The sequence below is a fragment of the Populus trichocarpa genome, chromosome 17, assembly GCF_000002775.5.
Source record: "Populus trichocarpa isolate Nisqually-1 chromosome 17, P.trichocarpa_v4.1, whole genome shotgun sequence".
NCBI classification, from domain to species: Eukaryota; Viridiplantae; Streptophyta; class Magnoliopsida; order Malpighiales; family Salicaceae; genus Populus; species Populus trichocarpa.
In genome coordinates this window covers 11534331-11555308 of record NC_037301.2, presented here as the reverse complement: position 1 = coordinate 11555308, position 20978 = coordinate 11534331, and the positions used below count along the sequence as shown (strand labels likewise).

Genomic DNA, 20978 nt, shown 5'->3' with positions numbered 1-20978 from the left:
CCTGCTAGATGAGAGTGTTTTTTTATGAGCCCAACTTTCTTTACCGAAGCAAGGGGCGTAACAGGGAATATGAGGATTTAGGAGGACAGATGCTAGAATCACTTCCATCGGGAGTTGTTAATCACACATGGGAAATCTATTTTATTTATTTTTTTGTTGTAGGAGAGGAAGTGAAGATTGAAAAAAGTAGATGGTCGCATTTATAACATGTATGCACAAGCAAATAGTCTGGGAATTTTCTGGAAAGACTAGAAAGGGTAGCATACAGGGAAGAACTGGGAAGAGCAAGGCAAAGAAACCAGCACTGAAATTTGAACTGATCAAATAGTGAGTTGGTGAATTGATTAGAACCATTATTCTCAGCACACAGGAGCTCATATATTTCTGCAAACCAAAAGCTTGTACAGAGCTGCAAAATATTGCGATATCTATTGATCATATGATAACACTAACTATCATCACTAATTTATGATTAACTATTTATAGCTAAAACATGATGACCATTTACAAACCAGTCCAAAGTTTTTCGCTCGTGGAGATGCCTTAATTTACATTTGTAATTAATAATTGTAAGCACCACTATGGGTTTCCAATATTTGTTACAAAAGGCACTAGCCTCCTAAAATCCCTTTTCCTCACTAAAGCACAGTTGTCAAGTACTCGCCCAAGGATAAGGCGCGTGTTCTGCAACGCCACCTCTCTAGATGGAATCCCTGATTCAGCCCCCCCTTGTGCTGCTGGCATGTGACCCGTACCAAATCCTGAACCCATAGCATATTGCAAGGGCCCGCTCCGAGCCTTGAAAGAGGTCTGAGGAGCTAACAGCTTTTCATCAGCTCCGTTGTCATATGACCCTGGCTCAGGAGGGTGGGAACCGGTCAATGAACTGCAGCTCTGCAAAAGGGCTTCCAGTACACTCAGTGCCTCGAAGCACAAAGAGCTCTCCACCAGCTGGGACACAATTGCATACATACGTGGACTTTGAGAAGCATCCATGGGAGTGTGCTGGAGCAATGACTTGAGCGTTAGCAGTATCACACGCTGATACTCAACAGGCCCTTTCTCAAGTAGCTGAAGCAAGTGTCCAAAAGCCAGGGCAGAATGTTTTGGAAACCACTCATTGCACATTAGAGGGGAGACACAAGCGAGAAGGGTATCGATGCTTTTGATCTCTCCATGGGCATAAATCACAAAAACAGTGGCTAATCCATCCAATGATTTTGCTCGACACCAATGTGCAATGTTGTTAGCAACAGAGCAAGCCTTCTGCCATTGCTGTTGGAGTGGCAAAGCAGGCACTGTCACTGTATCCTTACTGAGCTGCAAGCAGAGCCAGGGAAGTAAGCCTGTGATGTGCATGAGGAGCCTTGTCTCTCCATCCCCAAATATTGAGTCACATGAATGCACTGTGATCCGTGACAGGACCTCAATGGAGACGCCATGACTGACAGTAGACATGAGCCCTTTAAGCACAAGCGGCTGCAACCCTTCAAATGCTGGCAAATTCCCACTGGGTGATGCCAGCGATTCAATTCTTTGAAAATCCCCAATGTCACCACCAGTGTCAAGCTCATCACGAGGCATGCTTGAAAGCAGCACGTTTTCTGTTGTTTGGTCCTCGAATGATAAACGATCAATTACGCGCGAGCAGAGCTCAAGCACCTGGCAGTACACATGAACAAAATCTGTGTGCATCATGGCCACACAACCCCAAAAGAGTTGGGGGTAAAGTATCACCTTTTCTGGCTCCATATTTTCCACCATTACTTGCAGTGTCAACAGAATTTCCATGATGAATCCCAAAACTGGGGGTGCTGGGTTTCCTAGGCACCTATGGAGGCATTTAAGTAGTAATACACATGTGTCACTTGTGACACTAGGCCGCAATGCACGATATATCTGGTGTGAGCGACATGCAAGGTGTCTTGCCGTGCACTCCATGGCCCATTTGAGTGCCTCAGCACCCCAAGTCTCACGGAGATCTCCTTGGAAGAAGATTGCATCAACCATACTCTGAACTAGCGCAGACAGGAGCGCTGCACTTGGAAGTTCAGATCTCACAACAGTGGGATCCTCATTTTCCCACATCATGCTCCCACGCTTTGACTGGACATACTTGATTAGGCTCACAACCTGCTGTTTGTTCTCTCCGTCATTGTTTTCCACCTCATACAATTCCAAGTGTCGGCCTGCAAGTGAGTATAAGAGATTAACAAGCAAATTCTGGCAGTGCTCTAGCACAATATCTTCTGAGCTATCCATCGAAACAAATGTGACATGAAAAAGAAGAGGCAAATGTTCGCGAAAATCTTCATCATTCTCGTATGCAATTTCTGCCAGTAGAATCAACGCTATATCAGCATGAGTGAGTGAATGTTGATGCCCTTGCAAGGCCGACTGGAGCTCTTTGGCACTGACACCATGCATACCAACTCCAGGATGCAACCCATCTTCACCAGAGTTTGGAGTGTCAATGAGGTAATCCCCACTATCCCGAGAAACATGCCGACTTCGCAAACTTCCTGTTGAACTTCTAACTCCCATTAAAGGACCTGACATGTTCACCAAAGCTGGAAGAAGCTGGCCTGACCTTCCTGCGGTTACAGGAACAATGTTCAACTCAGGAGGCATTGGACTTAGAGGGCCTGAGACACTTCGTCCCGTCACACCAGCTGTTCGCCAGCTCAGACTTCCACTAGTATTCCTGAGGGGACCATCAAGTGAACCCCGAACGAGTAATGGTGACATATGTGGCTGGGTGTCCACAACAGTTGAAATTTGGGCTGCTGCAGGCCCCTGAGAGAATTCCAACACAAAATTTCCATTTGCCTCACCCTTACTTGCACTTGGCACAACTGGTTCAACGCTATCTTCTAACATCCGCTGAGCCAATTGATAAACCAGGTGATCAATTGTGCGCTGTGGACATATTCGTGCTAAATATAGACTCACCCGCTTTGCAACAGAGAAATATGTGGCAAATGCACCGCTTATTTCAGCAGATGCATTTGAATCACAATCTTCAATCCCTTTTGTTATTAAGAAATCTAAAACTGGACTAATATTCCTGGGCTTGCTAGCAATTGTGCTCCATAGTTTTTCAATTTCATCAGGGAACTGATCCCCATGTCGCCAGGTCACATAGTAGAGGCTCTTCAATAATCTTTCACTCCAACCTGAGTCCTTGAGTTTCCAGAAATTGAGGTTCTCAATCCATGGAGCCATGCAGGTTAAGACTTGATGTTGTGCTATTATATCAACAGCATCAAGTTGCCTCTGCATGATCTCCTCACAGAGAAGCTGGCTTAATTCAGGATGATCTTTGGCAAGTTTGCAAGAGAGCTTATACTGGAATTGTTGGTAGGAATCGGGGAGGTTACCAACAACAGCAGCTCGATAGCTTCCTGAACCCTCAATGCCATCCCCAGCCCACTCGCGGACAGAAAGTGTCTCTAGCATTTGAAGGGCATCGTCACGGATCTGTCTATTTGGGTCAACGACTTTATAGAGGATAAGGCTCAAGAGCCTCTGTATTTCACATTTTGGTATCTCTTGGCACATGTAGACCTCAGCAAGCACACTGAAGTAACCATCGGCTATAGCAGCATCAGAGTAGTAGCACTGGACAAAATTTTTGAGATAATTAGTTTCTTATTATGGATACTACTGTATCATTTATGATCTAATAATAAACAAAAATGTAAGCTCGCTCAGTGCTGCATAATTAGATTGGCCTAGAGAGAAAAAGCTAGCCAACCTTGAGAATACCAAAGGTATTGTGTGCATGTGCCATCTCATTTTCAATCCTAATTGAGATGCTGATATTGTTTTCCATATTGTTAAAAATGAAAAACAGTAACTTCATAATCCAGGCATGTGGTTCTACTGTACATGCACAAAGGGAAAAGGAGTACCTGATCAATGCAAGCGGGAAAAAGGTCCAAGTTTGTGAGGAGAAGGTTCTTTAAAGCCAATTTTGCTAAAGAGACACGATGGTGACTACCCCTTTGTCTATCACGACCAGCAGCTCCACGCCCACTTTCTACATACTTGGAATAAGATGGGGTTGATGGAGAGTAACCAAATGGAGCCCTAGGAGCAGGATCATTGAACAAACTATTGATCCAAGATATCACCCGACCACTCATTTTTCTTGCATTGTCATCAAAGCAAGGCCCATGTAAAAGTGAAGCCATTGCATTCATGGAAGCCCACTGGATTGCCTCAATTTGTTCATTCAGTTCTTTATCAAATGAAATTTTGTCTATTGAATCTTTTGAACGGCTATGCTGCGAGGCCTTATAGCGCTCAACTTCACGTCGGTAATCACTAACTCCATCCTGCCCCCATGTGCTGCCAGTGTCATCACTCCAAGAGAGGAGAAGATCAAAGAGTCGTTTTCTAGTTCGGAGATCGAACTTCTCGGACCTTGCCTCAACAAATTCAGGTGCAAGGGATCTCAGAACAGAAGCAAGTGCATAGCGGAGAGGTTGCATTTCTTGGAAGCTCTCAGGGGGTGCTGATAAGATCTGCCTTGTTGTTTCATCAATGAACCTGAGATAATGGAGACGGAAAAGTCGTTTATGCCCCAGTGTGCCAGGCCAGATATTCTCAGCAACAGTTCGGTATATATTCGCAATGTGAATGCGCAGTTCCTCACGGCGAGGTTTTTGACTTTGTACCTTGTGAGAATGAGATATCCAATTAGTATGGACTGAAATCCAAAATTTGAGAAATTAAAAAAGAAAAAAATTGAATGATATGGCAGAAAAGGACATTGTTATCAGCCATTTCACATTGGGTGATGATTATATTTTAGTATGTTGGCAAGAAGATAGGTCCAAACCCAGCCTACACCCTACAGTAACACTCAGATGGAGCTTGACAACGTAGGCTAAAAGAGAGAACATATCTCTAATCCTCGATCAATTCTTCAATTCAATGTTTAATGACATCTTAGATTGATAGAAAACTGAGAACAACTTTAAAATTAACAAGAAATGGGTCGGTCCAGAAACAAAGTAAAGAAAGTTTTGCTCAAATGTTTGGTTTAACCAACAACAACAACCAAGCCTCAATCCCAAACTAGCTTGGGTCAGCTATGCAGATCCTTTTGCACCATTCCACTTAATAGTTCAAATGTTTGTTTGACTTTTCAAAATCAACATTCTTGGGATATCAATTGAACACTTTTAAAGAATGACTATAAAGAAAATGCCATAGCTTCAGATTGAGGAGGACATGGAACACTGGGAGCACACAAAGGGAAGCTATGCTAATTTTCATAGATAGAAAACCTGAAGGTGACAACACTTTGATTTTTGCAACTTATCAAGGAATGACATCAAACACTGGAAACAGACAGCAGGATTACAATTTTAAACATCTACTCTCCTATGTCTATGCTGACAAGTAATACGAGTTTAATCATGATGATTGAAGATGTTTGTTGCATGGCAGAAAACTGCTTGGATTTTTTCCCTTTTGGTATATTGACTCATCTTTGGGTACCAGCAATAACATACTTTTCCCCAGAATTTATGACACAAATATTAAATGAATTGCACTAGGGGTTATGCCCCACACTTCATGAACTTACAAATAACATCCATGAAAATCAAACATATCATGTTTAATGCATTTATATACTCCGTACCTTCCATTTAGGTTTTCCCTCAGTTTCCAAAGATATCTCATCAATAAATGATGACAGCTCACTAAACATTATTTCACAAGCTTCCAGATGTGAGTGGCCAAGAGCCATGGTTGCTGCATGCTGTTGAAGGAACCAATTTGAGCATTAGCAATAAATAAATAACAAATAAATTATTTGGGCATGAAAGTTAACAATATCGAAGTCCTCTAATTGTTTATTAATTGTTTGTAGTGAGTATGTCTACTGGAGAAAACCACCCTCTCTTCCCATTGGTGACCAATTAACACTTTCACCTTTGCGATAATAATGGCATGTAATGGCATAGATTGGGACATCGCATGTTTAGCACACAGCAACTGGTAACAGATTCAAGTTCAATAGAAGAGAGCAGCGGGTTCAATTCTCTTCAGCATCCACAAAGGGATAAAGTTACAAGCACAAGACATATTGCAATATTCCTGGGAAAAAGAGGAATGGGAAAGACAAAGCAATCTGACAAATACATGACAGCAAACCCAGCCAAATAGTGTGCTCACTATAAATAAACACACAAATTTCAGGTCACACAAGGTAGACTGAAGTGACTAAATTTCTACCATCAGATGTCAGTCATATATGGGCTAGCACCTGCCTCACCAATCAATGATTAGCCCTTAAATGTAATTTGATAAAAGAAAACTTTATTAGAAGAAGAAAAAAAGACAGAAGAAGATAAGGAATCTTGCATGACCAAAGCACGAGATCTGAAAAAAATAAAATAAAATGGAAGGTTGATGTAGGACCAGATGAGCAAAATCAACAAAACAAGATAGCTAATATAGAATAGAAATCAAAATCACCAACAAGGGAGACAGACTTGATCTTGAAGGGATCAAAAAACGAGAGACTCGCTTGGTTTTGACAAAACAAACCACGAGAGACACACTCGATCTTGGAGAAAGCAATACAAGAGAGACGCAATCAATCTTGAAGAAAACTCTGTTTATTTTATTCAACAATTCAACCATTAACATAACTGAATGTCCAGGTGCTTATTAATGTCCAGGTGCTTATTTTATTCAACAACTCAACCATTCAACAATAACATTAATATGCACCAACACAAATATAATAGAAAAACCTAATAATTCTTAATTCAATAAGGAAACTAAATCCTAATTTAACTACTAAATATAAATCCTAATATTCCCTATTTAATAAAATCTAAAATGGTCATACAATATTAAAATTCCTAAATAAATAAAAACCAATTCCCATTGTTGCCTTCATTCTCCATCAAAGGACCTTCTATTCCCAAAGCATATCAACTAAAGATAATCCTCTAAATAGCAGTACATCACAAGGAAGCTAAAAAACATGTCCAATCCCACAACAATTATTTTAAGAGCAAATACTTCTTGGATTACAAAACTTATTTCCATTCATACAGAACATGTCCAATCCCACAACAATTATTTTAAGAACAAATAATTCTTTGATTAAAAAACTTATTTCCATTCACACAGTCTGAATTACAACAAACATAGCACAAACACATAAAAATCGCAACAGCTCCCCCTCTCAAAAAAAAAAAATAGTAGCGACTTCACTCTGCTCAGGATACCCATTGCTCCCCTCAAAAAGAAAAGATCCTGGTTCAAGCTACAGGAAAAAACTCCTGAGGTCCCCTACCATTGTCGCTGGATTCCCTAACGATGACTATGTTTTATCATAGATATTAGGTAACAATGCCTAGAGAGATTCCGTAAGTGTTCATCTCATCAAGAGCTGCTCTCCAAAGACAGTCCATGTTCATCTCATCAAGAACTGCAGTCCAAAGACAGTCCTCAACATCTTGCTTTTTTAGATACAATGTGAAAAAGAGAAGGATTTGGAGACTAAGAAAGATGTTTAAAATAAATATCTATAGCAAAGATATCCAGACACCCAAAGGCCACATCCTTTTAACCTATTCTTAAATTAAAGGGAGTTTAGAATCTCAAAATGTAAACAAAGCTCATAAGGTTTCCACTCATTTGGCTTCTGTAAAGATGAATCTCCCAAGAAATATTTCTCAATACTCAATTGATGAAAAAGGCTAGAGATGGAGGCATAATACAATCTGGATGAACGACAAAGGTGGAAAGTAAAGTATAAGGCTTCCCCATACCCAAGGTCCTACTAGAAACGAATGTGAAGATCATTAGGAGCTTTATATTTTGATAGAGACATGGTGAGAAACAAGTGATGCTAAGTGACATACTCTAGCCTTCACATACCAACCATTTGAATGAACATCATGCTCATGTTCATTGCAAATAACCTAGTGCCAAAATGAGTCATGTTCTAATATAATAAGCAGAACTTCCCCATAAAGGCAATGTTTTTTTTTCCTGAACAAAAAGAGACCAGTGCCAACTCTCCCTTAATCTTAGATGTATAACATACTTTATATCAAGTTTGTGATATAGGTTACATCGTATTCTCAGCAAAGGACAACCAGATAAATAAAATAAGACCTCATGATTCTCTAACTTGGTTACCGTTAACATTAAGAATCACACATTTTTAACCCACCAACTTCCTCTGGCTTTAGTTTGCTCTTTCAATTGCTAAACATTCACTGACAACCTGACACAAACAGATTGCTAACAGAAACACAGGTACATTTAGAAAACATGCAACAAGAAAATAAACACTTTTAGTGGACTCCCACCTAAATTTAATCCATGTTGACATTACCATCCTGATGGGACTGATGACATAAAGTTTACCTTCATGCTGATTTTTTCCCCAAGAAAGAAGAGATATTAAGGTCCAGTTAAAGAACAGAGGTTGGTTGGAGAATTAAATGTCTAAGCATCTTATTTTAAGCCTAAAAATACAAAAAAAAATGTTAATGCACCCTTTCCTCACTTTGACACTCACTTTTAGATAGTGGCTCATAACAAACTTACTCAAAATAAAAGAAGCAAACGAATACAAATCCATTGAACTAGAAGAATTGGTAGTAACATGTACTTACTATGTTTGTTTCAGATCCAGATTTTAGAGAGAGGAAAATAAGATGGTAGAGATCTTTGGTAGCTGTTAAGCCACCAGATTCTCTACTATCTGGTGGACATGAACATGCAAACATTGCATACATGAGCCATTGATCCAGTTTGTTATCTGCATCTTGTGACTGATGAGCCTTCCCACCTAACTCAATGGGAGTAATGTGAGCAAGGCGTTGGATGACCTCCACCCTGCCAATTAAAATTGAGTACAAAATGACATCATCCATATCTAGTTTTCTTGAAAATAAACAGATATGAAGAGCTTCATTAAACACGAAAAGTATGTGAACAACAGTGTCAAGAACAAACCAGCATCATAACCAGAGTTCAATTCATTTCTTCAGCTAAATAGTCATATCTCAATTCAAAAGATAGATTTGACATGAGAACCTAAAGTGCCGTGGGGAAATTTCTTCCATGTTCTTGGTATAATAATGTTTATGCATTATTTTATTAATGGTTAAGATTTTTAGATTTTGATGAGTTTAAGAAGAGTCCAAGATGTAGTTTGGTAAATAAAACATAACTTTTAATTTGATCATTAGATCAAACTAAAATTTTAACAGAAAATTTTGAAGGCCCTGTTTTCTTACTGGGTTAAAATTTCATGATGATTGAAGATTAGGAAGGCCTTCAAATAAAGCTTGGAAGTTACTGTGTGAGATTGTCTTTATTTACCTTGTATTTAGATTATTTTTTCTATTTAGCTTAGGACTTTTAATTTAATTAGTATCTTACTATATAAAAATTCTAATACCAGATGAATTCTATTAGTTAGGTAAGTTTTAATTAGGAATCTTTTTCTACAAGGATAAGGATGTCTAGTTTCTTTTATAAAAAGGCAGACTATTATTCAAACTTTTAATAAAACACTACAGAGTTTTCTCTAAATTTCTCTATAGCTTGGGTCTGTAACTTTAGGGCTTGAGAACCCTAATTTCTATCCACGCTACACGTCGCGTCATAAAAGCTTATGCTACACTTCTAGTCAAGTAGTCAAAGATCAAGAGAACCTAATAAAACCAACACATTCATACACAACCACAACCTATACACCTTTTCAATTTAGTAAATCAAATAACGAATAACTCAAAAACCCACAATGGGAATACTGCATCGGTTAACAATTCTATGGTAAAAAATATTGCAGATGGCAGCAATGGACAAATGACGGTAGAAGTAAATGCAACAATTCAACATGTAAAATTGGGGAAAAAAACCAGTGATACTACTAATATATCAATCAAAATCTACTCACTTTGCATCCTGAACAGAGCTTGGGCATAGATCAGCAGCATATTTGACGAGTTCACTAAGACACCTAGCCCACCTATTCTTATCAGGAGTCTCAAATATGATCGATTGAAGTGTCACTTCAGGAGGAATTGCATCGGATTCTCGTCTCATATCAAATGGGCGCCCAGTGTCCCAATAACAGCTCTGAACAATGTCATCCTGTAATTTTGAAACCTCTAAGTTGTGAATATGATAAGGAAATTTGCATTCAAAGGACTGCTACTTGCATGAAATTAAAGAACAGAAACAAAAAAATATCAAAGATGGAAAACTACAAATTAGGATGTCTCACCCCATGTTCTTCAAGGACATCAATCACAAATATTGGTTCCACTTCATTTCTTAAATTATGGTCCAGTTGCTCACGTAATGTACGGTCTCGTATGTCATTCCTTAAAGCACGTACACAACGCAATAACTCCAATGCTGTATGCCTAATCTGGCTGTCCACAGAACTAAGGAAGATGAGACCAACTGCATCAATCTCCGATGCACGAAACTCTATCACTTCAGATTGTTGGAAAGAAGACTTCTTAAATCCATCATTTCGCTGCACTCCACGCTTTGCATCATCAGCCTGGAATTCTAGATCATTGTTCAAACAACTTCTCCAAAAGCGCATTAGTTCCAGCAGGCGCCCCAATGATGTTTGGATGAGAAGAGGGAATTCATCGGGAAGCCGAAGGATAAAGTTGGCCATCCCTCTCATAACTGCAAATCTACGATGTGGAAGATAGCTAACAATGCGGTTCAATACTTGCACTGCTTCCTCGCGAACACCAGGATCAATGCTTATTCCATGTTGTGGAATTATTTCAGTAATTCTATCACTTCTGCCAACTTCCTCTATCAGGTATGGTATACACTTCAGGACTGACCGGAAAAGATATCCCTGAGACTTTTCCTTGGTTACAGCATCTAAGGAAGCATAAATTTTTATTTCATATAAGCCATTTGCATCTAAGAATAGCACAAATTGAAAGCAATGTACAGGAAAAAAAAACAAGAAAGTAACAAGGAGAATAGCCAGGAGTTCATGAATGCAATGGATGTTGTGGCAAGTATACACGCAAGACCAGAGGAAAAAAAAACACCATCATAACACAGATCAATCTCTTTTGAACCCTACACGGTCAAGTCCATGGAAAATGAGAATCATAACCCATCATTCATATTATTATTCACCTCTCTCCATTTGGTTGAAAGAAAAGGCATATAAGGATATGTTTACATTTGTTACTGCTAGCAGTAGTCAATTGTTGCCTCTAAAAGCTAAATAACTCAACTCAACTAAATCTTCATCCCATACTAATTAATGTTGTCTAATCAAGGTCAGTTTGGGCTCAAATGCTCAAATTACAAGGCTTTATTGACAATCATCCAAAACTCATTGGATATCCATCAAGTGTCCGTCAGTGCAAGTAAAACAGCCTATCCTAAAACAAAGGGCTGGAATAAAAAATATCCCCATCATGAATCAATGGAATAAGATGCTAAACTACATTTCAAGTCCATTTATTACTTCATGAACAAGCTGCTAAGCACAACTGATTCTAGACATTTTTTAAAAACATATTACCAATTGTGGTCTTTGAGGAAGTCAAAAGTGCCTGACTGTAGATCCTGTGACAAGATCTCAAAATTGATTCGATTGCAGCCTTCACTTTTGGAATGTAATGGCCGATATCATGCCCTGTTTATGCAATTAAGTCAAAATGATGCTCAGTTAGATAGTTCTTAACAAAACTGAACTGATAATATATACATGTTATAGGACCAGCTATCAAGTGTACCTTTAAATATTTCTAAGCCGATGTGCTCGCTTGAAGGTGACATAACTATGGCAAGCAAAGCACGGAGACCAATCACTTTTGCTTCACTTGGACTGTCTTGCTTCAGCAATTCTAATATCATATGGTTCATGGCAAAATCAAGGTTATGTTCAGCAATAGTTACACAAAATTCAACAAGTTTGTCATGTTGGACATCCTGAGTAAGCATTCCTTTCTTCAGAACTGTTAAGAGTTGAGAAGTCACACTGTCTAAGTAGTCCCATATACGGTTTAGGGCCTGGCTAGCTGCATGAACACTTAAGTAGAACCTCAAAACTCGATGAAGGCAGTCCAAGGACATGAATCGGTGGTTCTTGTCCTGCACTAGCAAAAGCAACAATAGAAATGAAAGCCCATAAAGATATGCCTCTGATCCCTCAACAAATCAACCTAATGAGACAGCCAGTTGTCAAAAAATATATAAACCATATCTTCTCTTGCCTTCCCCCATACTTAACTTAAACCAAACTTAAACTCACTCTTAAAAGCTTATAGAGTTGCTCCATGTGAGGGCTCAAGTTATTGTGGAATACTTGAGGATCACCAAGACAGAGAAGAAGAGTCACCAGAGGGTACCCAACCTAACAAATTGAAAAGATCACACAAAAGCACAAGCCAGGGATACTGTTAGAGAAAACGAGAGAGATGACATAATCCGGGAAATTCCAAACAGATTGATAACAAAGAAACAGAAACAGGAGGAGAGCCAAGAAAACAAGATGTCAATTAAACATAGGACAAAGTGCAAATGCAAACTCCCCGAGAAAAAAATTGCTGAAAATATAATGAAAGAGAAGTAGCTGAACAGGCTAGAGATCTAGAAACATACTGTGAAAGAAACTGATAAGAAATTCAAATATTGAGTTAAAAGGCAACCAAACACCTGGAACTCCATATAAAAAGAGGATATTCTCTGAAATCATCTTACAGCTATATGTTTGCTTTGTCTGTCCATCCAAGGGATAAGCACCCCTCTTATTCGTCCAACAGCTTCATACCACAAAGTAAGTGCATTTTCCACACCTGTTGGGGGCCATTGGCCCTTTCCACAATCTGCTAGTGGAGCCAAAATGTTTGAAAGCATATTACACAGTGCATGGTGAAGCTCACTTTTGCGTTTAGGAGGAAAACGGCTAAGAGGATTTGCTTTCGCCACAAAGGAAGCTGATGCATTCAGTCCCCCTTCAGTCTTAACCTGTAAACTATCACATTATCAAGACCTTGTTTTATGCCATTCACTTCAGGAATAAGTGAATCACACACACATACCCCAAGCTTCAGGTAACGCATCCCATTAATGATGCTGAGTGTTTCACTACGGGCAACACTAGTGTCAATTCGACGTGTATTTAGTTCCATGAAAAAGCGTTCAGTTACAGAACTAAACCTGTGGAAGAAAACAGAAAGGACCATAAAAATTGTACATGGCTTTACTCAGGAAGTATAAGGAGAAAAGAGAGAAGCCAATAACGTTTGCTTCAAAGATTACTGATGAAAGTAACTGAGAAGCCAATAAGGTGCTGCTGTTGGTTCTGTTACTGTTATTACTTTCTAGAGCATGCATGTCAAAGCTTCCAGTTACTCACAACTACAACTTCCTCGATTAAATATAGTATGTAACCTTTTTTTCTATTTCAACAATCAAATGATATAGAAAGAGACGAAATTGAGAGGAAATATTTTCTCTCTGTATTGTGTCATTTTCCTTTTCGGTCAACAAAAACCCACCCGTATTGGTCCAAGACAGAAAGGGGAAATGTCCATATTGGACAAGGAAAAGGGAAGATATGACAGAAACCACTAGCAGGAGTGCCTGGAAAATGATAAAAAGAAGGCGGGCACTGTAGCCAGATCCTGGAACCCTAACTATATCATGCCAGCAAAGGTACAATAGCAATGCATTAAGAGGAGGGGGAATTCAAAATTTCACCACAGTTCCAAAACTTTAGATAAAACTGAATGCAACTGAAGGTAGGAAGATAGACTGACTCAGATTTCATTATAACCAACCACAGCCTTGAACATCACAATCCCAGAAGTAAAATGCTGGCCCAAGTTAGTAATCATCTCACAAATATGCAGTGACAAGGAAAGAACTTCTTTGTTTCTTTTCCCTTCATGACTTGGTAGATAAGCTAATATTCTACAATGAGACAAACTCACTTGACCAGAGAGTGGGTTATTGCTAAATTAAGCTTGAAATAACATAAAACTGTCATCATTATTCAATCGCACAAACTCCATTTTGCCTTTCCTTTCTATGAGTCTAAATGCCAAATGTGCAAATACAAAGACACATCAAACAATATATAAAAAGTGCTTTGTCAAATAATACTATCAATATCAGGTATCATACTGTAATGAAATGGTTACCTGATACGAGATAAGGCACCTAAGAGCTGAGCGACTAAGTCCAGAAGAAGCCCTCGCGAATCAACCAATGAGGGATATTCAACCTGGCTAACAACCCTATAACAAAGATATAATTGAATGCACAACAAGAAAGGAAGAACATGAGAACCGTTTAATCACATATATTTTATGACTGTTCCTCAAAGTTTCTATTAGTGTTTCATTGACTTCAATATCTCAATTCTGAATGTCTTCATTACATGCTTCAGTCTAGATCAAGGCACTGTCATGCTTAAGTAATCATTTTAATCTATCAAATATCATATCCCAGTTAATACAGCTGACACAAAATCAGCCCCGTGCCAGCCTGATGTTTCAGTAGAACAGATATTGGCGACTCACTTCATATACATGACGCAGATAATTCAATTCACCACACATATTTTAGAAGTTCCTAAATCCATAGCTTTACCTGTCAGCATTAATCAGCCAGTCAAAAACAAAATTTTCGAGCCCAGACCACAGCTTCTCTGCAATGAAGAACAGCCATTTAAACTAGCTAGAAAAAATACAATTCAAGCAGAAAAGTAACATAACTGGATAGTGAACAAACCAGTGAGTCCCTCCTGTGGGCAGCATTCCACAAAACGGATACATGCTGAACAAAAAATGCACTCCACTGCAAGCTGAGCACAAGTAACGTAAATTAATCTCTGAATCAAACAACAACATTATCAAGATAAATCATGGCATTTCATGTTTTCAGACTAAACAAGTTAAGAATGAAGAATTTATGGCATATGATGTATTTCCTACCAAATGAGTTACCCTGGTGAAATATGCATGACAAGAAAAATCATCTACAATTTTAAAACTTTACAAGTTGAACACAAAGGACAAACAGCTTGAAAGTTGCACGATGAATAAGACACTAATCCAGTGCATCTATTGTTACCCAGTACATGCCTCATTCTTCAACATTATTGAATTTGCAATAATTATGACTCCTATTTACAGTATAGCCTGAAATTTAATATTAGAGGGTGTTTCAGAGAATAATCATATAAAAGGTTCATAACATTACATTGTGCATATATGTTCCAGACGCATGGATTGAATGGGATGGAGATAAAGATAATTCCTTAACCTTGTCATTTGATAGGCCAAACTTTTCTTGTCCGTCCACTCACTAAAATTTGTTATGAAACATTGTAAAATCTAGTCATCTTGCTCTCATCTGAGATATTTTTTTAAACCATAAATTGGAGGGCATCCCAAAATACACGAGAAGTGCACCTGTCAATCAGGTAAGTATTATCTCATTATAGAGGAAGGGTCCAGTTTTAAGTTTGTAGGAGGGGAGAATTTTTGGTAGGTTCATAGAACAACAGAAATCCCCATAAAACAAGAGCGAAATGGGATATAGAAATTGCTAAGGATGATGAATCAAATGTATGGCCAAGATTGCATACGAGGATCCAAAAGAATAGCATACTTATTCATGCAACCATCTATATCAATCTCCAGAGACTGAAATAAATAAAAGAGAATTGTAAAAAATGAAATGAAGAAACTGAATGCAGTTCAGTTGCTGCCAATGCATAAGGATGAGAGTGCATTTACTTTCAATGCTTAATATGTTGAGATTTTTTGACAACCAATGACCTTGCCCAGGGAAAAAAAAAGGCATTTGCTTACTCTCTCATCATTCCTGAAGGAAACAAGAAATCATACCTAAATACTAAAATCTCCTTATAATAGCAGAAATAAGCAAGATTATAATTTGACTGGTGACATCTTATTATAGAGGTTAAACCATTCAAGAATAAAAACTTTAAGGTATGCACAGTACAAAATTGTATCTCTAAGTTGAAATCATAATGAACATTTCTTCAGTTAAATATTGACAATCAATGCATTTTTGGGCCAGGTGAATGTCAACTAAATCCAAAGCTTGGGCTGCAGCTGGGTGTCAGCATGTGAACTCAATTCAAAACTGGACTGAGCTTGATACAAGGATTATCAGAATGGCCTCCCATGCTGCTAAATGGTAGGGTGCACTTGTATGAGCTAACAAATACAAACACATGAGCGTTGACATACAATGCTCAATAAGTATTTCACAAAGCTATGCTCTCCGAAACCATCATTTTTCATCAATTCTCGCATTCCCTTAAGTTTCACTTCATTGCTGACTTACTTTTCATTTTAATCATTTTCAAAGTGCTTTGGTTTTGTTTTTGACTTTTTTTTCCCACTATGATCCAACACGTTTTAACAAAATATCTTTTCAGAATATAATTTGGATTCAAGGACATCACATTGGTAATAATGATGATGTTGTTGAAGATCAAGATGAGGGGTCATTAAGAGGTTGAGTATATTGAGCTTTAAGAGTTAGTTTTATTCAACAATGTTACCAAGATGATCTGAATGTGTTGACGCAAGAGTGTAGGAAAACTTTTGGATGCTCAACAATATAATTCCTCTAATGTATGTAAAAAAAATGTGTTTAAAGAATGCTTTAAAGTTACATCTTTTATGAAAATAACTTCAATTTTATTTCTAATGATGTAGAACGTTACTGGTATCAGAAATGACAGTGTACTATACTGATTATACAGTTATCCTTGACAAACCTTTCTTTGGAATGTAGACGCATCATTTGCACCCTTTGGAGATTCACTGCAACAAAAATCCAACGAAGAGAGGGAAAAAATGAGAAATTGTTAGAGAAAATTACCACTCAAAAAAAAAAAAAAAAAAAAAACAAAACTAATGCTTCTTGTGTCTATCTATTCTTTATAACATAGGGTCAGGTAAAATTTTAGGTCTGCCTAATCCATGCCCTGTTCATGTTTGGACAATATTGGTAGTTCTTCAACCCTTGATTTACATTTTTTGGTGCACATTTTATCCAGCACTCATGTCTGTTAATGAAGTGGACAACAATGTTTCCTATTAACTGAAAGTTGAAGGTTGGTCCAATCTAGACAACAACGTGGCCCTGGGTTACTGTAAATAGATGGTTGGATAATAAGTGCTTCCCTATGGCAACAAGTTTCCAAGTCGAAAAGGTTGGTGCCCACACATATGGTGAATCTTAAACAGAGAAACAGATCTGTTAAAGATGGCTAGAGAGTGGAACCTATTTCCTATGAAGGATGCATCTCATGAGGCAGGCTAACAAGAAAATACAGGCTGTTAGTCTTGAAATGGACTGAACAGGCATTGTTACCCTACAAGATTGAGGGTAAAAGTTGAAAGTCCTTGGATCCACAAGTTCAATTTCACACTGGTTTCAGCTTCTTTTGTTTTTAAATTTTCCCGATTTTTTTCACATGCAGAGTCCCTTTGTGTAACATCCAGCCAATGACTTCTATTTCTGAAGAACGAAGTATCAGGACAAATCAACCACTACAAAAAATGAACCACAATAAACCTTGCATATGACTACAAGATTTGTTGCCTTCAATTGGAACATTTTTTTCATTCATACCAGTCAATCAAACCACAACAGACAACAGAGTTTAGGATCATCAGCACCATGTCAAATTTCATACTAAAAGCATGACATTGTTTACAATCAAACCACAACAGACAACAGAGTTTAGGATCATCAGCACCATGTCAAATTTCATACTAAAAGCATGACATTGTTTACAATCAGTCCCCATTTTCTCAACATAAGATGTCCTATCTCAAATCTCAAATTTCTTTCTAACACCTCCAACAGTCTTTTGTCCAACAAACCTGACTTGTTTACTGACAGAGCACAGGAATCAGCCTTCCATTTCCTGGACAAAAAGAACAGAAATCCTTTGCAAGTGAAGTGATTAACTAGTATCTCTCTTCCCATTTTACCTAGCATTTGGCCATCAAGATGTGTGCACATCAGGAACAATTACATTGCTATGTTGACAAACTAATCTTGGTCTCTTCTTCGTCAAATGCCATTCTCTTCAATTATTCTCATCAAACAACTTACTCTCATCAACTACTCTAAATTATCTTCTTCAAACTCCTCACTATAAACAAGAAGTTCAGGAAAAAACCTTCTCTTTTTGGCTTAGAAAAAAAAAATCCCTGTCTCAAACAACACAGTGCTTCAACTTCCTCATGTGTCTCTTAACTTACAAATAGTGATATTCCCCATGTATGAAATACATTGTTGCCAGAGAGATAAAGCCAATCAAATTTCAAATTCTGCCTGAATGAAAGAGGTCAAGAGGTAAATTTTTGTGATTTTATTTTTTCTTTTCCAGGCAACGAAGTATCAACTATAGGTCGTATTGAACCCAAGAAGCAAATTATACAATTTCCTAAGGGGAGCTAACAATGAGAAGCTAGAACAAGCCTACCATCATATTATCGCGATGAAAAATAATAAATAATCAATCATTAACTAAGCAAACCGAACATTACATTACCTCTCTCTCCATTTAAGAAGAGCTTCGAGAAGAGGAACGGGAGTATGGCGTGCAATCATAGCCAAAGAATCCAAAACCTGTTCATAGGATGGGTTAGATGGTCCATCCAACATTTTGCCCATTCCAGGACGGCAATAGGAAAAAAAGTTTTTAAAATATCCACGTACCAGCATCCATGAGTTATCAATCACCATATTCTGCACACACACGCGAGCAAATTAAATAAAATTACTACTACTTCAAAATTCAACCAAGAAATAAAATTTTCCTTTCGCATTATTTCTATTAATTTTTTATATAAGTAAAATAATTTCAATCATTTGGTTAGAAAAAATTGACCTGAGCTTGAGCGGTTTCGATACGGCGTCTTGCGAGAGGGAGAAACCGCTGAAGCAGCGAATCCACAATCTGCTTCGCAGCACCGGCGCCGGTGCCTCCTGCTTTCATCTTTTTAATAATAATAATTTATGAACTCCTAACAAAATCAAATCACCAAAGAAATTGATTAGATTTTGAAAATTGGACGGATAGAAGAGTGATTGCAAATGAGAGAGAGAAACCTGAAGAGAGGAAATTAGGGATTAGGGATTTGGAGGCATTGGTTTTGTTTAGTTTCTTGAGTGTGAGATGATCTGAGTGGGAGAGGGGGGGAAGGGGGGCAGTTTTTTCTTTTTCTTTCTTGTTTTTTTGTTAATTAATGGAGGAATATATTTTTAAAAAATGACTTGTCGTTTGAGCTTAACGGTATGATAAGTGGGTGCCAGCTAACAGATGCGAACAATCTGCTTTACTAATGGGAAGGGCAACATTATAATAAGAGAAAAAAAACAAATGGATCTTAAATGAAGTTATTGATATTAAAATTAAGTAGTAAAAAGTTATTTTTAAGAAATATTGAAGCATTAGTTTTGGTTATTTTCATAAAACAGAAAAATATTTAAGTGTTTATATTTTTATTTTAAAAATATAAAAATTAATACGTAAACTATTATAAAGATTTTTTTTCAATAAACATTTCTATTTCTTTCCATGTATACGAAACCTTAATCTTAAATGTAAAGTAGACGAAGTTGCTAAGCTCATCCAACTTAGCTCAATAAAGTATTTAGAAGGTATTTAAAAGTATGGTTCAACTATATTTTAAAAAAAAAAAAAAAAATTTATTTTCAATTAATTTTTTTAGTATTTTTTATTATTTTAATGATTGATATAAAAAATAATTTTTTTTAAAAAAAAACATTATTATAAGAAGGCTTAAAAGTCTAGCTAATCATAAGTCATAACTTCAAAAGTACAACGCAAAAATTAGAGCAATTTAATTATAGGCTCAAATTGTACGTAAAAAATTACTTGCTATGCTTTCTCTTGAGGATATTAAGTTAGTTAAACTAAGTAACTTCATAATTAATCAGTTTCGGCTATTTTGAGCTTGTGACCAGCATTACATGCTATACTACTAGCAGCATTATATTATAGGTTCGATATTTTTTGAAACATCTGCCTGTCCCATAAATCTCAAGATCATGAACAATTAAAAGCCATGAACCTGGCTGCCTGCAGACAGGAATGTTTCTGTATCTGTTGGTATTTAGCTAACTTATCTGTTGATATAGACTTTGTTACGCTCTAGTTTGTAAGTTTATATAAATTGCTGCTAACTTCCTGTTCCCATTTCCATTTCCAAAGCCACGAGCTGCTCAACAACATTGTAATCATTTTTCTTTCTCTTGTGAGACTGCCATTGCCAAAGGAATTATCAATAAATATCTTCCGAGAAGTGGGTTTACAGAGTTGGACTTTCTTGCTCTTCTTCTTTTTACCCTTTCCCTTTCATTTTTTTCCTTCCTACCAAGTACATAGGTGTTTAACTTGAAGATTATGTGGGTTATTTTATGCCCGAATCGTGTACAGTATTTGTGAAGCTTATTTTCTTAGAGAACTATATTGTTTTTCTTTTTTGTTTCTAGCTGTATGGTTATAGTGATTATGTCGCTTTCCATGTTATAGAATCCGTGTATCTCTGCGTGGATATCTGGGATAGATGGGCTGAGAAAATCTCATTCATTGGGACTTCAAGCATGCAGTTGTTGACAGCTTCCTTGATAATATTGTAGATGCTGGGGATCATTGTTTAACAATTTGTTCTCTCTTTCCCAGTTCTCCAGTTCAAAAGAAATGGAGATGCCTATCTTTATGACCTCGGCAGCACGCATGGCACCTTTATTAACAAGAATCGGGTCAGCAAAAATACGCTTTTTATATTTAAATTGTATGCGTTTCTTAAAAGGTCTGATGCAAGTGATACACTGATACTGTCGAGGGAACTTCGGATGTGTAATCCATCACATGTTATCCAATATATACCTGGCTATAC

General features: G+C 37.5%; 1 protein-coding gene across 2 annotated transcripts; it reads right to left on the bottom strand.

Moving 5' to 3' along the window:
* Positions 1 to 410: 410 nt before the first annotated feature.
* Positions 411 to 19321, bottom strand: LOC18107459 (cell morphogenesis protein PAG1). Of its 2 annotated transcripts, XM_006373467.3 has the most exons (19): positions 19165 to 19321; positions 18944 to 19079; positions 18772 to 18801; positions 18605 to 18681; positions 16814 to 16859; positions 14788 to 14860; positions 14647 to 14704; positions 14196 to 14291; positions 13092 to 13209; positions 12751 to 13017; positions 12302 to 12403; positions 11784 to 12141; positions 11570 to 11683; positions 10283 to 10908; positions 9953 to 10149; positions 8661 to 8883; positions 5657 to 5776; positions 3915 to 4682; positions 411 to 3621 (listed from the first exon to the last, which is right to left on the bottom strand). In XM_006373467.3, the coding sequence occupies exons 2-19, from the start codon at positions 19049 to 19051 to the stop codon at positions 580 to 582; spliced, it is 6423 nt and encodes a 2140-aa protein (XP_006373529.3). In that variant the 5' UTR covers positions 19052 to 19079; positions 19165 to 19321; the 3' UTR covers positions 411 to 579. The 2 variants fall into 2 exon arrangements, with proteins under 2 accessions (XP_006373529.3, XP_024444807.2); XM_024589039.2 differs by lacking the exons at positions 13092 to 13209; positions 14196 to 14291; positions 14647 to 14704; ... (4 more) ...; positions 18944 to 19079; positions 19165 to 19321 and having other exon boundaries at positions 11784 to 12146; positions 12751 to 12798.
* Between the last annotated feature and the right edge of the window lie 1657 nt (positions 19322 to 20978).

Excerpts from the sequence above, each read along its gene's own strand:
- LOC18107459 (XM_006373467.3), bottom strand. The coding sequence starts at position 19,051 with ATGAAAGCAGGAGGCACCGGCGCCGGTGCTGCGAAGCAGATTGTGGAT. Across the intron at positions 13,210-14,195 it reads GGTGCCTTATCTCGTATCAG|GTTTAGTTCTGTAACTGAAC; the intron begins GTAACCATTTCA and ends TTTCTTCCACAG. Across the intron at positions 10,909-11,569 it reads TTCCTCAAAGACCACAATTG|ATGCTGTAACCAAGGAAAAG; the intron begins GTAATATGTTTT and ends ATGCTTCCTTAG.